We start from the raw sequence: 17,678 nt of genomic DNA, 5'->3' as shown, positions 1-17,678 counted from the left end.
GGGCAGCCATGTACCCATTTGTATTAAGTAGCCTTATTGAATAAGCTTTATCTTGTGGAGAGGTGCAACCCTATGTATTTTAAACATGCTCGTGTCTCCTTACACTCTGGGGTAGGATTCACCTCTTCGCATTACCTTAATTGCAGCAGTAGTGATGTGAAACCAGCCTGCTGAGACACAGCCTCTTTTCACTGCATTATGAGCACAGTGAAAGAAGACATCTCTTTATTTTAATTCACAGCAGAATATGAAGGCTCTCTGACAAGCTCTGCACAAAGACCAAATGGTGTTTAAGAGCTGGCATCTCTTAGGACTTTTTGTGCAGCCATATCCTTTCTCCAGCCCCAATGACACATTCATTTCCCAGGAGACTAAAGGTAACTTATACCACACAGGATCACTCATCACTTTAGCACTTTTGAACAATCTGACTTGGAAATCAGATACACTAATGTGATCTGGAGCTCAAGGCTTCTGAAAGCCAGCAATAAACCTTATTAAGTCACTACATTTCCTTCATTAACAAATAAGCTGCCCATAACTTTATGGATAGCAAATGAAATTGCAAAAACATCTGTACTCAACGGGACATTTCTCAGCCACTGATACGAAGGACACATAATGCAAGGTTTGAATGGCCATTGGAAGGCAGCAGATTTATTTCTATCTTAAAAGTAAAAGTAGTTATCACTATTAAGTGCTCACTTCCTGAAAAGCTGCTGACCTACCTCGCAGTGATAACATTCCACATGGTAATCCTTGTCCATGGACACAACCCGAATGGTCTCATCAGACCCCTGCAAGCATTCAAGCGAAAGAGTAATTACAAAAGATTGCAGCAGGATCTGACACATGCACTCTGTTGACTGCTTCCTGCAACGATGGGAATGTCGAGGAAATGAATGTGGGCTGCTGGTTAGACACCCCAAATAAATCCTGCCACCTGCAGTTAATTTTACAGTAAAGCTTCATCACTGACTGACTGTAGATATCCTCTAAAATGCAACACCAGAAATGTAAAATTCTCTCTGTTTAACAGTCGCATCTATCTCAAATCACACATTATGGATGCCCCATCCCTGGCAGTGTTCAAGGCCAGGTTGGATGGGGATGGAGCAACCTGCTCTAGTGGAAGGTGTCCCTGCCTGTGGCAGGGGGTTGGAACGGGATGAGCTTTAAGGTCCCTCCTAACCCCAAATTTCCTGTGAATCTATGCATATTGATTTGGTAATTTCAATATATCACATTTCTCAGCATTTTCAATTAGTTTTGCCCAAGATTCATCTCCTCAAAGTATTAAAATGAGTTGGTCCCTGAGGGGTCACACATGTCATTCATGAGTGCCACCAGCATTTATTGACATGAAGGAAGGGTATCCTGGACATAAAACTAGCAGCAGTACAATCCTGCAGGAGATGGAAAAAGCAGCCTGGCCCAGCAAGAACAAAAGAAAGGTCACATCTCAACAACAGCATAATAGCTCGGGTCAAAAGGTTGCACTTTGGGGGAAGCGATCATCTCTCCCCATCCACAAGTATATTTGCCTTGACACAGGGTCAAGTGTGAAAGAGAACAAGACCTGAGACATGATGCTTCCTCCCTTGAGGGGACATGCATTAAAAGGCTCTCACCTCGGAGGGCAGAATGGGAAGTCCACATGCTGCACATTTTGGGGCTAAAACTCTGGAAAAGCAACGAGAAATTGAAGGCAAGTTATGGATCAACATAAAAAGAGAGGCCTGTGTGTTGTCAGCGATATGATAAAAAGCTGCAGCTGCAACTAACTTATCCACAGGAAAGCTTTGCATCCCAAGATCATAAATTCATGTTAGCATTCATTGTAAGCAATGCTTGGCACATGTTGCTCAATCAGGCAAAAAGAGACCTTATCTTTTACACTCAGTGCCAGAAAAAACAACCACCCCTCTGTAAAATTCTTGGCTGCTACTGCGAGATTTGGAAGAGAAAATGAGGAGAAACCGAGCAGGACCCATCCCCAGAGAAACACATCAGAACACAACATCGTATGATAAATAAATAACATTGCAATGCATATCATTTCAGAACAACAGTGGCACATGGAGGCAACTCTCCTCTTGGCCCAACACAGACTAGTTCCAGGAGCTGCCTGGGCAAGACTTAAGAAAACTGAGCAAAGCAAACCAGAAGGACACTCAAAATGTATGCAGCTCTAATATAGTAACTACCAGCAAAGAGCACTGCCTTTTTGTTTTACTGCCTAAATGACAAATGATTTTAAGTGGATTTATCAGCTGTTGAATTTGGAGCTGGATTAAAGTTCTGCTTTGCGGGTTCAGTGGTGATTCTTTACATGCAAACTCAGCCCTTCAGCTACTCAAAAAGTAACTCACGTTGATTTCCACAGGCATTCACAGTCTTACTTTAGAGCAGACTAACTTCTGACATCACTGAACACCTCCTGACCACTGTTCCTCACTGTGTCTGCTTTGCAGAAGGGCAGCTGAAGCCCAGGGGATAAACGGCTTCCTCAGAGTTACACAGGAGTCAATGGCAGGACAAGAAGAGAAACACCTGGAATTTCTAGGGTCTAACCCTAACTTCAAACTTGTACCTTCTAACCTGGCCCTATTTTACTAATCCACACGTCCTAACTAGCTGAAAAGCTGAATTAGAGGCTTGTTGATAGGAGCATCTCTGCTATTTTGTCCTTACTTGTGGTAATCTCTGACACAGTAGATTTTGTTCTCAGAGTCTACAGTGAATGGCACACCATCCAGACACTCATTACAGACCACGCATCGGAAGCAGCCTGGATGATATGATTTCCCTAGAGCCTGCAGGATCTGCAACAAACCAAGAAACAGGAAAAATGCATGTGAACAGCCAGTAAAGGTGAAAATAACAAATACACAGCTTTATACCAGGCTGCATGTTCATCAGCAGGGCTGTGTCTCTTTTCAGGCACCTCATCTGTAACATGAGTTAAGAAGGATGGAAAGGGCAGCTGGAATCAGTATATATCACCTGGTTCCAGTGAAATGAATTATTAGCATGGGTAAGAAAACAATTTAGAGTCTCAGTCAAGGCATTTAGCATTGCAAAGGATAGAAGTGATAGATTTTAAAGCAAAGAAAATAATTTCCAAAGCCAACAGGTGGAGAGTATGTAGCAGGATCACAAGGCAAGACATACCTGGCCAACAAAAGGAAATACATCTCTATACTCTCCATGGGAGGCTGAAACAAATACTATTGCTAGGTTTTCATGGTTCCTTAGATATCAAAGAGCTTTGCCTGGCTTCCTAATCTACACAGTCTATGGAAACTGTTAAGATCAACAGCTGCAATTCACCTGCTGGCTTTGGGGCAGCAATTACTACTTGGAATACCATGGCTCATCCGCTGAGTGATGAGCCTTTGGAGTATAAAAGAGCTTTTCCAGTTGTAATGCTTTCCAGGGTAAGCAGGCAAGCAAAGATAATGAAAGATAAGCATTAGACAACCCTGGAGGGCATGCTGTGAGCTGACCACCCAGGAATTCCTCCTTTCTTTGCCTCAGTTGTAGTTTTACACCCCCAGCTACACGATCACAGATTTATCTCCCCCTGAATCACTCAGATCATGGCTGAATGCTGCCCAGTGCTGGCTAAAGAGCAGTGCTGAGCCATGACCCACTCTGTGTACATGTTGAATGGATGGTACCTGTTTTAGGCTAACAAGAACTGCCTGCTGCAGCAGGATGTCCATGCACCCACTGAAGAGTTTGCAAGGACGCATGCAGATCTAAACTGAGGTCTGGATCACATATTCTGGGTCAACCCTGTTTCCCAGAGTATCAGCACCCACAAAAACCAAGACAAGACAGTAGCTTTATCCTGAAGGCACATGGGAAGCCAGGTTGACTACAGGAAAGACAGGCTCAGCAGAGCCACACTGATGCCCCACAGCAAGGGAGCCCTTTGAAGCAGGAAGCATCGACAGGATCATGCAATACACTGCCCAGGGAAGCCCAAAACAGTATGAAAGAGCCAAAGGCTCTGCTTTTAACATGCACTGAAAACAGGCAGAGCAAAGCCTCTGCACCATACACAGGTGGATGACAGCTTCACTTCCTTGCAAAGGTCAGCAAAACAATGAGTGAATTTTCTTTCTGCTACCAGTCGCCCATTGGGCAGACTCCCAGATGATAACAGACACTACTGGCTATGAATATATTTTGGCTTTGGTGCATTCTTCCAAAAAGCTGTTAGATTTTTTTTTGTCTCCTAAAGCAATTATCACTTACCATGTCCATTATCAAATGACCACAAATGAAGCATCTGTCAGCTGACTGCTGGAAACCAGAATACTGCAAGGACAAAAATTAATTTCACAAGGGTAGTCGAGCATAAGCAACAGCACATTGTGGGGTGTTATTTGCATGGCCCTTTCCTGTATTCCATACACAAGCTAAACTTTCCAGTGCTTTTTTCAGTATATGGAAAGCTCCGCATGGGTCCCCAGAAAATAACCTATGGAGACACCAGACTTCCAGTATTCATAAGGAGTATGAATTCCTGCAACTTCTAAGCTCTAAATTTAAGTTTAATTAAGTGTATAAATAAATACCATAAATGCACGTGCAAACAAAGCATTTACTAATAAGATCTACATGCTTATTTGACCATTTGAATCTATAAGCCAGGAGCTTGTGTTTATCACGTATTCACATCACAATATCTATTTTTATAGGCTCATAAGCCAAATTCTTCCTCTTTTTTCACTGTTATAAGTCTACTGAAGCTTCTCCAAGGTCCATGTTATTGTCCCAGCTCCCTGTTAGGGTAACAATCGAGTCTGGCTCAGAGCAACATGTTGCTGCTGTTGCCGAGGTATAAATGGTACGGAACTGCCTGTCACGTCCACAACATGCACCTTGAACACAACACAACATCTGTCTGAGGTTTTGGTCCTGTCTGAATAGTAGACATGAAAACTGGAAAAATTAAGTATTTTGGATGCATTTAGCCAATCTTTCAATTTTCAGCCTGTGTAACATAGACTGATGAGAGCAAAGATTAACTCTCTCTCACAGAAATCCCTAGACTTACCCAATAAGTAGGCAAAGATGACTTTTCTAAGTTTCAATGAAGGCTTAATCTATCAGGACTCAGGGCTAGAAGGGCATATGGCTTTTTATCATCAAGTCCAGCCTTTACCCCAGCACTGCCAAGGCCACCACTAAACCATGTCACTGAGGGCCTCGTCTACACAGGTTTTGGACACTTCCAGGGACAGGTGGGCAGTCACCATGGCTGGAGCTGGCCCTGGGCAGGTGGTGGAGCAGAAGGACCAGGCAGGATGCTGGACTAGAGTTGCGTGAAACCCAGGCAAAGCTGAGGCAGAAAGGCTGCATGTCTGCTGGGGAGGCTGAGATGTACCAGCACAAGGGTCAGCTGTGTGCTTACCAGGAAATCTTCTTCACAGAACACCTTCCCATTGACAAAATAAAAAGCTTTTCCCCTCAGCTTTCGACCTGAGAAAAAAAAAACACAGAAGAGAAAGGTCAGCAGAAAGCAGGGAGAAAATGTGAGCAAAAACTGACTGCTGAGAAGCAAACAACCATGAAGACATTTGAGCATGGCACAGCTGGAGAAGAGCATCCAACCCTAGCATGCTCTTCCCAGCCTCCTCTTCTGCTGGCTGATGAACATGGATGGCTGGATCCAGGCAGCAGTCCCACCTGTGGGCAGGAGGAGGTTGGTTTGCAAACCTGGAGCACCTCCTGGCAGATCATAACACAAAATAACCTGGCAAAAGCAGATGAGGGTACTCACACTGGAAAACACACCAGGAGACAAGCAAAGAGGAAAGACAAAGAGGCATGAAGTGTGTGGTCCATACGTGACATTGTCCCTTAGAATGTCACACCTAGCTGTTCCTCTAGAAGGTGCCAGGTAAGACACTGGAATACCCAACCACCCAGTCTACACACATCAGAGTGCAGCACCAGGTACCTCAACATGCTCCTCTGCTCCCCACCAGCACCTTTGTCACTGTAGCTGCCAACAAAAGCTGGAAACCATTTAAATGAGTGGGTTTTTTTCAAACCAGAGTTTTGGTAACAGAGACAGGATGACAAAGCTGTTCCAAGAAAGAATTCTACATATGGGAAGACTTATATTTGCTGTAGCTTTTGTGTTTATGCCTCACATTCACTGTCTGCTTTCAGTTCACTAACTATGGCAAACGTTTGCTCATGATGCCACCACTTCTTCTGAGTGCTTCCTCTTAGAGGAATGGGGTAGGTTTTGTTTGCTCATAAAAAGCTGCTCTTACCTCTTTGCAGCCCAGCCTCCCTATTCAGCCAGGGGTTTGAATGCAGCCTAGCACTGGAGTGGCTCTGCTTGTGCTGCTTGGTCAAGGAGCCCTAAACACACGCCTGGAGGCACTGCCTGGGAACAGCAGGAGCAGGACCTGCTGCAGGCTGGTTTTGGGACCTGCCAGGCATTGCTGGAAGGAAACAGGAACTGAGACATCAAAAGCTTCCTGCTTGATATGCTACACGTGGCATGTATCATAAAGTGACCATTGACTGCTGGGTGTATAAATGCTTATGGCACACCGGATGGGTCTGGAGGGCACATCTTGGTGCCTCATGGCATGTACATACCTGGCAGCCTTCAACAAATAACCACGCTGGTTACAAAGCTTTAAGAAAAGGAGAAAGCCAAGTGAAACCATTTCATAAACTACAATCTTTACTGTCTCCTGTGCACACCAGAGGGCACTCCCAGGCTGTGAAACAGCTCCCGCTGCTCCTCGGGAAATGGAGATGCTCCAGAGGAGCTATAAAGCTTTGTCAGTGAATTCAGCCAGACCAACATTCCAGCAGCAGCTCTCAGTGCCCTGCCCAGGGCTCAGCAGCACGGCAGGTGGAGGACGTGGCAGCGTGTTTGTCAAGGAACCAGCTCCAGTTTGCACATGCAGAATGGTTTGCACATTCTGCTGGAGAAGAGAAGGCTCAGGGGGACCTGATCGCTCCCTACAACTGCCTGACAGGAGGTTGTAGTGAGGTGGGGTCGGTCTCTGCTCCCAAGGAACAAGGGACAGGACAAGAAGAAACGACCTCAAGCTGCCCCAGGGCAGGTTTAGATGGAGCTGAGGAACAATTCCTTCCCCAGAGGGTGCTCAGGCATTGGACCAGGCTGCCCAGGGCAGGGCTGCAGTCACCGTCCCTGCAAGTGTTCACACAGAGTGGAGACGAGGCCTCAGTGCCATGGGTTAGTGGTGGCCTTGGCAGTGCTGGGGAACAGTTGGATTAGATGAGCTTAAAGCTCTTTTCCAACCTCACTTATTCTGACTCTTATGCAGGAGCTTCTTGTCAATTTAAAGCCATTCCCCTTGTCATGTCCCTACATTCCCTTGTATAAAGTCCCCCTCCTGCGTACATGCCCATGCACAGGTTAGCCTGGCACGCTCACCACCAGTTGCAGAGTCTCAGTTTCTGAGAGGGGAAGGAGAGGCGTGGGGATATGTGGGACTTGCAGCACCCTTGTCAATGGTAGTCATAAGTGAGTTAACAACTAGTCTAATGCAGCATGAAGTCCCCCAAAAATCTCCTGCTGATTTAAATTGGGATTTGGCTCCTAAAAATGAAAACCAAAACCCATTTGACTTTGATTTTAAATGACATGGTAGCGTGGGCTCCTTTTTAGTGCAAGAGTGACCTTCCACCTGGATGCAATGTCTCTCCTTACAGACAAGCCTGCAGTGGTGATGAAAAACGTACACATGGAGCTACGCAATGAGGAGATGCTTCCCTGGATGAAGGCCCTGGCTGGTGCATGAGCAGAAGGGAAGCCGTTCCAGCAGGAGGGAAGAGGTTTGGATCACTGCCACCACGGTCATTCTTGCGCCGTGACAAAAAAAGCATTTACCAGCCATTCTGCACCCGGTGTATTTTTAACCCCATGACATTAGCAGGTTAAGACTGATGGCAACAGCCCTTCAGAGAAGCTGTGCTCTGTCTGGGCTACTCGTTCAGTCGAGGTATAAACCCCTTTATAAAGGGTTCATAACTTGGCTGTCGGTGTAATATGGGCCCATGAACAAGAGGTGCTGACACCAACAGCACTTTGAGGTAAGGGGGGGATGATTTCATTATTTTTGGGGGGAAGAGGTGGTCATTTTGACTATTTTTTTTGCTCCTCTCCATGAATCCCTCTGAGCCCCTGGCAGAAGTGAAGAGAAAATGTGCCAAAACCACCACGAGTCATGAGCTGCCCTGCAGCCACCATGGGAGTGGTGCATGCAAACAGACTCTGCAGCTCTCAGCCTCTCCCTGCCACATCAGAATGGACTTCTGCAGCATCCCTTTGAGGTGAGGAAGCATCTCCTTATTGCACACGTGGGAAAGCAAGATGCAGGAAAAGCTCACTTTCCGGGCTGCACTGGGGACTGTCCCGATGGAGATGGGAAATGCACGGTCTGGCTGCAGCCACACGAGTAAAACAAACAGCACTGGGACTGCCCCACAGTGCAGAGCAGGGGTCAGCAGATCTGTCCCTGTGCTGAGCTTCCTGCTACGGCACAGTGCCTTAAGTTAAACAAGTCCCTCTCAAAGCGGTACTTGTCACTGTGCGCCTGCAGAGGCTGGCACAGGTTTAGCCTCAGCGCATAGATGCTGTTGTAATTACACCAAAAGGAATGTAAACGGCCTAGAAGGAATCACATATTCATCACTGCCTACTTTAAATATGCATTACTTTAATACATGCATCCCACTGACTACAGAGTCAATCTCCTTTGATAAAGCCAGGGACATTCATGCATGGCTTGCTGCTTTCAGGATCGATTGCTCTTAAGCTGCTGGCTCCTGACCATATTTTGCTTTCACTCCATCCTGAATTTAGCTAATGTCTCACCTGGAAAAATTCAAACAATTAAAATTCTTTGGCATTTCAGCCCTACCATCTTTACCTGCTGTGACAATCCCTGGGTCCTCTCCCATAAGCCCCAAGCTTTTATGTACTGCTCATCCCTCACATGTCTGTCTGATCTATTTAGCTGTGGGACATTCTGGATGACCTCAAGGTCCTTTCAGCACCAGTTTCAGAGTATTTTGAGCTTAGTCACTAGCGCCTTCATGCTAGAATAAACACACTTTCCCTAGCAGCTGAAAATAGGCATACCGTCAGGCTGCACTCCCAGGATGCTGGTGCTTTTGTCCATCATTCTCTCAAACGACAGCTCTCTTCTTTTGAAGTTCACAAAGAGAGGGACTTGCAACAGCCCAAGGAAAATGCTGGGAGATGAATCATTTACTTGCTGGGGAGCTGGACCCAACTTTGTCTTTTGAAGTTGCTTTTCCATTATTTATTAAAAGGACAAAGTGGTCACAAACCCATGTTCGAAGACAGGAGACTGCTCTCAATGCATACAATGGTACAGGGTCATGTCTAGATCCCAGTGCTCTATGGGTATGCATGACCAGGGCCCTGCATTGCTGGGCAGGCAGTGTGGACCTCACTTATTACTCCTCTAAGTACTCTGGGGCTTTCTATGTTGTCTGCACAGCAGATGGGCGAGAATCCCTGCAGCCTGGCAGCAGCTCCTGGGTCCCTTCCACGCTGACAGCCCTGTGCCCCTGTCACCACAAAAATCAGGCCCTCCTGGACAGCCACGGCTGTAAGATAAATTCGGGCATGTGGTTACTAATGGCAGGTTAAAAACAAAAGGATTTCAGTTCCAGATTCACTGGATGTAACCTCCTGACACACTAATGGGACAGCAGGCTAGAAACTCCATCTAGCTTTTAAGAATCCCAGACTGGTTTGTGTTAGAAGGGACTTTAAAGCCCATCCAGTTCCAACCCCCTGCCACAGGCAGGAACAGCTTCCACTAGAGCAGGTTGCTCCAAGCCCCATCCAACCTGGCCTTGAACTTTTGGAGTCCCTTGTGGATACTTTGCTGACAGGCTGCATGGTGTCCCACCATGCATGACAGACTAGGTCAAGCATCAAAACCCTGCCATCTGTCCCACTTCTGTCAGCCACCATTCAAACTGGATGCAGCACTAAGACTGGCATGGAAGTGTCAGTGTTTCCCACCTGCCCTGGGGGCTGCATGAAAGGGTCACTCTGGTGCCTGCACATCCTCCAAATAGGCAAATTCAGCCTGTGATCAACTCACAGACACTCCAGGTCAGACTAAATCTTGGTGAAACCATGGGCAGGTGGACAGGATATCTCCTAGAATAAACTGTGCTAGGACACATTAGCTCCATTATCATGGAAGATGTTCAGTCTGTTTTCACATTTACAATACCAGCTGTATTGTACGAGTGAATAAAATGCCCTCTATGCTCTCACCACACATTTGAGGTAGTAAAACCAAAACCCTCTCTGCATCACTCCAGGGACAGCTGCCCTGCTCCCCAAAATGCATCAAACCAAGGCAGCCACTGGAGCTGTCCCCCCACGCCATCATCCACCAACTGGCACTGAAACACTCAGAGGCTCATGGGGGAGAAGGAGAGGGAAGCAATCTCTGTCCTCAGTGAATGAAACTGCATCAAAACTATACCAGAGAGCAGTTCTTAAATTTCTCTAGGTGTGGAAGAGGCCTCAGTGCTTACTGAGCTCCTAAGAAAAATATCATTAAACATTATAATAAGACCTGATCGCTCCCTACAACTGCCTGACGGGAGGTTGTAGTGAGGTGGGGTCGGTCTCTGCTCCCAAGGAACAAGGGACAGGACAACAGGAAACGGCCTCAAGCTGCACCAGGGCAGGTTTAGATGGAGCTGAGGAACAATTCCTTCCCCAGAGGGTGCTCAGGCATTGGACCAGGCTGCCCAGGGCAGGGCTGCAGTCACCGTCCCTGCAAGTGTTCACACAGCGTGGAGACGAGGCCTCAGTGCCGTGGGTTAGTGGTGGCCTTGGCAGTGCTGGGAACGGTTGGACTGGGTGAGCTTAAAGGGCTTTTCCAACCTGGTTGATTCTATGATAAGAAATCCCCTAAAATCTTTACAGCACAATTAATCCTATACCTGTTCTTACCAAAATGCAGTACTCTGAAGGGACATTATGAAATAAAAAGACCAGAAAGACTGGAAACTTATTCCATTAAAGGTTTCAACATTTTTCCTCACACTGTCCTAATGATTTCAGACTTTCAGCCAGCAATGGAACACTTGCAATCAACTCAAACCACTAAAATGCTGGTAAAGCCCTGACTGCACCTCCTGTTGGGTGCTCTGAACACTTGCACCCTTTCAGCTGGGATATCTGCTGAGGACAAATGAACCGTGCCAAAACCCCTCCAGCTCAGACCCCAAAGCACTGAAATCTGTCTGGGAGAGGAACAAGTACTGTCATCCTCCTGTGAGAGCTGTCCTGGCATTTCTCATCTATGGCAAGCACTTCTTGTGCCAAACAGTGATTTCTCACCAGCAAGCTGAGAGACTGAAAACAAAAAGTCAGCAAGAACAAAGCAGCAATTTAGACTGGAGCAGAAAAATGCACCGATGCCTTCCCTGCCTCCCAAGCTGTAAAGTCAGACACACCTGAATCCCTTCTGACATTACTTTTGCTAAAAATTATATACATAGTTTACTACACAGACTCTGGTATGATAACTCTATTGAGGGATGCCGAGTGCAGTGCTATGCACTCCCCAGTTTGAAGATGCACATTTCTCATGTGTGTTGATCGGTGTCATGGGTTTATATCCAATTACAAGCAGTAAATGCTGCCTCCACTAGAAGAGTTGGCAGCTTCTTCATCTCAAGATAAACATATGCATACGTGTGCCACAGGGAAATACACATGGCAAGGCTGGCTGTCCTGCAGCCTGGCATTAAGTCACAGAAAAAGGTGACTTTCTACTTGTAGAGTTATGTAGTGGTGCCAATAAAAACCATGTTCCTGGGGTTATATACCAATACAGGACATACTTACTCAACATAATTAGCCCAAAGACACCAAGAGCTGCACTGCTTTAAGTAGTCATGCTTTATAATCACTGCAGCCAGACTACTTAGCTCAAGCAGGGGACTATGCTCCCAGATAATACTGCTTTGATAGTTTAGCTACTTCATTTAGTAAATGACACACAACTATGTTGTGAAATGGTACATAAAATACATATACATACCCAGAGGGTGGCAAGGAACAGCCAACTGCCATGTGATTTCAAGCTCTGCCATTGTCACAGCAGCCTTGTTACCCTTACACAGCCATCAGCATTCAGCTGAGCTTACAAAAACCAGAAAAGAGAAAGTAATGCAGGGATGTTGCCATGTCAAAGGTCAAATTCTGTAGCCTGGCAAGCATGCAAGCTTTCCACCTCTTTGCAAGATGGGTCCAAAATCTGCTCCTCGCTTTGTCTCTTCTGCTGTAGTTCAACATTGAACCTCCTTCAAACTACCTTGGAAACAGTTCTTTCTTTCTGACTTCCTTCCTCGCCTACTGATTTCCTTCACAGTCATCTCGGACACTTCCCTTGCACTTTTTTAGCTTTCAGATTTCCTCTGAGGATCAAGTGGCTCAAATACAAGATCCTTATGCTTTGAATTATGCTGCTAGCAGAGCTGAAAAGGTCTGTTTTCCAGGCAACCTGCAGCTGTTGGATATAAGCCTGGCTGAATACACTAAACCACAACAGGTTAGAGTAATATCATCTAGTTATATCTTTTATAAGACCTCCTTACTCCCCAAGTAACAAACATCAGCATGAGGAAACACCTACATCTTTTGTGTTCTGAGGAGCTATTAATAGAATCACAGCATCATTAGGGTTGGAAGGGACCCCCAACTGCAATGGTTAATGAGTAACAAAACCATTTGACAACTACCACCGTTTGTCCAACAAACTGAAAAGCAAAAGGAAAGAAAGCCAAGACAGAAACAGACACCTTGAGCTTGCAGGAAACAGTTGTATGAGTTTCGAGGAGTTTCTTTTTTAACCTACTTTCACAGCCCTCCTGTAAAGCAAATATAATTTATTACTAATCCTGCAGAAAGAGGTTTTTTCCTCCCTCCCTCTCCAGAAAGCTGCCTTGTTTATGTCTCTGCCCTGTAACAAACAAGAAGATAAATGAGACATTTATGCCAAAGTAATCATTCTAAATCTGTTGTTCTGACCTCTAAGCCAAATTTTCTGCATTACATGCCAGTGGCTCAGATAAAACAGTACATTTTTTCCCCTGACAACAGAACCCTGTAACCTAGCATAGCTCTGCTCAACAAACTGCTCTATCACCGAACATACGTATATCGGTGTAGGAAATCTGGCTCTATGAGGTATCATCCATCACACACACACTCCTTAGACCCTCTCAGTTTGCTGTACCAGGGAAACCAATGCACATTTGGCCACAAATCCAACTATGAGCAACATTAGAAATCCTCACTAAAATGAAACCAGCAGGACAGAGGATATAAATATCTGGAGAACAATATGCTTTACCTTAATAGGTAATTTTGCCTATTTTACTTATTGGGGAATATTTAATGTTCCACCAGAGCAGAAATTTTAGGACTGAAATCATGAGCAACCTTGACTTCTCAAAGACAAGTTTGTACTGGATGGTGTCCAAGCTGAACTCCACTTGACCTTAAAAGCGCTACTTACTTTTCAGCTACAAACCAGTGTTTCCACACAGGCTGCTCAAGACGTGCTCTGCAGCTAGACACACACCACCACCCAGACAAATGTTTGCTTTTCTGTCAGATAAAATGGTCTCATCATATTTACTGCAGCTCCAGGGATGACAGAAAGCCTGCAGAGAGGCATGCTCCCTCTCTGGGCGACAGCAGCATTTTCACTAGCCTTTTGTACTTTGTTTTCTTCTTTCCATTTGAAACCCTTTGCCCCAGGACGTCATCTCAGCACATTTCTCAGTTACAGCCTGGGTACGAGAGAAGATGGGCTTCACTTTGCTAAACTTGGCTTATTTCCATCTTCCTAAGTCTTCAGCTGGCACCCACACCTTTTTGTCTTGCATTGGAAACCTTTGGAAAGGGTTGCTTTTTAGAATAAGCAACAAACAGCTATTCTATCAGCCCTCACCAACCCAACTCATCAGAAATAGGATCAAGCTGTTTTTTAACCAGACCATGAGAAGTAACCACTGATTACCTCTGCAACTGCAGGTATCTCTCTAGTGCTGGTCTCCAAATGAAGATGGTAAAATCCATTCTAAAAGGAGGATCTGAAGTGTTTCCTTCTAAAGCACCAGTTGCACAGTAGTAATTTTAGACATTTAACTCGGCTTGAACCTGCTGCTGGATTATTTTTAACAGGAGCTTTGTGTGCAAGGGCAGTTCAGAGGCTGCCCAGCCATGGAGGGCAAGAGGTCCCCGAAGCAAAGCCCTGGCTACAGTCAGGAATCCTCTCTGCAGGAGAGGATTTTGAATTCATATATGAGAGGACAAAAGAGTGAGCTGCTGACTTCTGAGCCTTTAGGAAAGTGCTACCACATGCAAATATCACCTTTTCAGTTTTCCCCTCTTTGATCAGATGGCAGTGAAACGCCCTACTGAAAACATAGGTGAGGCAAGGCAGCTGGTGCTGGACAGCTGGGAAATGACCAGAGTTCAAGGTTCAGCTATTATTAAAAAGCATACACATCTTTCTATATTTATTCCCACTTTACAGCTCCAAATAAAACACATGCAGTCCTGATGAGCTTACAACTCTAAATACAACATAGGAGAAAAACCATAAGACTTAGGTGGGAAAACCAAATAGACAAGCACCACAAGGATTGTTATTACCTTTTCTGATGCCATATATACAGCTAAACTTCTAAAAATATCCTACTAGCCCTAGAGTTAAAAAAACGCTCCCCATACCAGAAGGCAGATGGATGGCACAATCCAAAGTACCTTTTCTACATGCCTTGCAGGAATCACAGAATCAACCAGGTTGGAAAAGCCCTTTAAGCTCACCCAGTCCAACTGTTCCCCAGCACTCCAAGGCCACCACTAACCCATGGCACTGAGGCCTCGTCTCCACGCTGTGTGAACACTTGCAGGGATGGTGACTCCAGCCCTGCCCTGGGCAGCCTGTTCCAATGCCTGAGCACCCTCTGGGGAAGGAGTTGTTCCTCAGCTCCATCTAAACCTGCCCTGGTGCAGCTTGAGGCCATTTCTACTTGTCCTGTCCCTTGTTCCTTGGGAGCAGAGACCGACCCCACCTCACTACAACCTCCTCTCAGGCAGTTGTAGGGAGCAATAAGGTCCCCTTCTCTTCTTCAGACTGAACCCCCCAGGTCCCTCAGCCATTCCCCATCACACTTGTGCTCCAGGCCCTGCATCAGCTCCGTTGCCCTTCTCTGGCCCCACTCCAGCACCTCAATGTCCCTCTTTTAGTGAGGGGCAAGAACTGAACACAGGGTTCAAGGTGCAGCCCCACCAGTGCCCAGCACAGGGGGACAATCACTGCCCTGGCCCTGCTGGCTACACTATTTCTGATACAGGCCAGGATGCTGTTGGCCTTCAAATCCATTCAAAACCAAACAACATAAATAAACCACCTCCTTTTCTCCCCCCTCCTCTGTATGCCAGAAAAGTGTCAAGCCAAAGCAGCAGTGGCAGTCCAGACAGGGGATACTCACTGCATGCTCCACAGGTGAAGCAGGCATCGTGGTAGAGGTTGCCCATGGCCTGGCAAGCCTGGTTTGCTCCATACACCCCCTTGCTGCACTTCACGCAGGTGCCTGGAACAGAAAGAGGGAGACAGAGGTCAGAAGCAGGACCTTGTGGGGTGGCTGGGTCACTGATGGATGGCCACACCTCTAATTCAGTATGGTGGCTCCGCAGCTTGGGACCAGGGGGCTCATTGAAGCCACAAGATGTAGGTAACATTGGCGTCACCACTTTGAAAGATGCTGTTAAGAGTGGTCATGACAGTCATCAAGAACAGCCCTGACTGGCCACAGTGACATCTCCTTCCTTCTCCCATCCTTCCCTATAACCTTTATACACATTTAAAACCACTTAAGGATCCTCCCAAAAGTCTGGGTGGTAGTAAATGGTGCTCAGGGCTCTTCACAGACCAAGTGTTCCTGCTACTTATTGCATAAAATAAGCTTGTTGGTTGCAATTGGTATGAGGAAAACACACCACCTATTCCCTTTAAATCTTCATGATTTCACACCCTGGTCACATCTGCTGAAGGCCCTAAGGACTTCCCAATGAAACAGAGCTGGGCTACCCAACACTTGCCTCTCTTCCCTCTGTCAAACACATCTGAACAGAGACTGCATGTAGGCGCTACCTACAGACCATGCATCCTGTCCAGATGTCCCTCTTGCAGGACAAGGCAAGCAGGAGACCAGTTTTGAGGAGAGAATAGCTGCTGCTGATGGCAGCTGAGGGGGTGACTCTCAGGCAGCCCATGGGGCAAAGGAGAGACAGGGGAAGAATACAGTCAATTTATGGCTACACACTGTTGAAAGGGCAAGTCCAACCTGCTCCTCACACCCAGGCTTTCCAGCCACCACCATCACCTACAGACCAGGGTCAGCTCTGGAGCTCCAGAGGAGGCAGAAGATGACCACACTCAGCTGTTCAGCTCAGTGTCTTGCCAGCACACCCAAGCGCATTTCCACCAGCACCCGCCCTGGTGTGGGGCTCCAACCCGAGTGGCAACGGGGAAGATGCACAGTGGTGGTGGTGGGGAGGATGCGCAGGGAGAAGACTTCAGCACTGCAGGTTCACAAAGGGTGTTGTGTGTTCACCTGGGGCTTATCAAATCTCACCACATTTCCACATAACACTCTTTTGATAACCGTAACAAGTGACAGCTGAGTTTCATGCCCTTAACAGCATCCACTAGCAGGACCTACTCCCTTCACCTTACAGGGAGAAATGCAGCAAGGCTGCCCAAAACCACTATTAGTATCCAGGGAGGGAAAGTCCTTGTCCGAGGAGAAGGACACATCAAGGCAGTTTACTTACTCCAGGCATTACCCTATGATTGTGACAGACCAGTTTTAACGCAGCATCACCCTTTAGCTACTTCTAAATGAGCAGCTTCAATCTGTGTTTAAGCAAATAACCCTGGATCTACCCAAACACTGTAGGACAAATGGAAGATAAGCTTCTGCCTTTGGTCTATGACAACCCTGTGGATGTGACTTCACCTCCTGGTCTCTCCTTCCACTGCTTCTCAGTCCCAATCTCCCCAGATCCCAAAACTCCCTGGGTCAGGGACGGTTGGTGACATCTCGCTTCTACTGGCCCAGGAAGAGGTACAGCATCATCTTGCTGGAGATCCTTAGTCATGCTGTGGTTAACAAAACTTCACTTCTCTCAGGGCACCACAAGCTCTGGAGTAATTGGAAAGGTCTGGTCAAAGTTAGGAAGAAACCCAGCCACCTACTTACGACAGCGCTCAAAAGTAACTCCCAACCCCAGCAGTACCATGCTGGCACTCCCAGGGTGCTTAAAAAACTCTTCCTGCAGCTTATAGCTACAGCCGTCAGTTTTCACATTACAGGGATAAAAACACTTGGGAGCCCTTTGCAATCGCACACACAGAGCTGCTGAAAAGCAGATACTTCATTTTCCCACAGCAGACCTGGCTTTCTGTGCTGCAGCTGCCTGCACGCATTCAACCAGCACGCTGAAAGCTATCCTTGCGCTGCTCCAAGCCCCACTGCACTCAGAGCCAGAGTCCAAACTGACACAGACCTGGAGAGAAGGC

At 46.6% G+C, this 17,678-nt stretch overlaps 1 protein-coding gene across 1 annotated transcript in view; it reads right to left on the bottom strand.

The window, feature by feature from the left end:
* Positions 1–17,678, bottom strand: part of LIMD1 (LIM domain containing 1) — a 30,342-nt gene that overhangs the window by 3,651 nt on the left and 9,013 nt on the right. Inside the window, exons 2-7 of the mRNA XM_061464570.1 lie at positions 15,586–15,687; positions 5,429–5,496; positions 4,267–4,329; positions 2,695–2,825; positions 1,632–1,683; positions 729–797 (exon numbers count right to left, since the gene is read on the bottom strand). Coding sequence (XP_061320554.1) covers positions 729–797; positions 1,632–1,683; positions 2,695–2,825; positions 4,267–4,329; positions 5,429–5,496; positions 15,586–15,687 — 485 coding nt within the window. The remainder of the gene's footprint in view (positions 1–728; positions 798–1,631; positions 1,684–2,694; positions 2,826–4,266; positions 4,330–5,428; positions 5,497–15,585; positions 15,688–17,678) is intronic.

This window comes from Pezoporus flaviventris, unplaced genomic scaffold (assembly GCF_033815535.1).
Source record: "Pezoporus flaviventris isolate CSIRO_AGI_PZ_B2104156 unplaced genomic scaffold, CSIRO_AGI_Pfla_v1 ptg000037l, whole genome shotgun sequence".
NCBI lineage: Eukaryota > Metazoa > Chordata > Aves > Psittaciformes > Psittacidae > Pezoporus > Pezoporus flaviventris.
The sequence above is the reverse complement of the archived record's forward strand: the minus strand, read 5'-3'. Positions and strand labels throughout refer to the sequence as shown.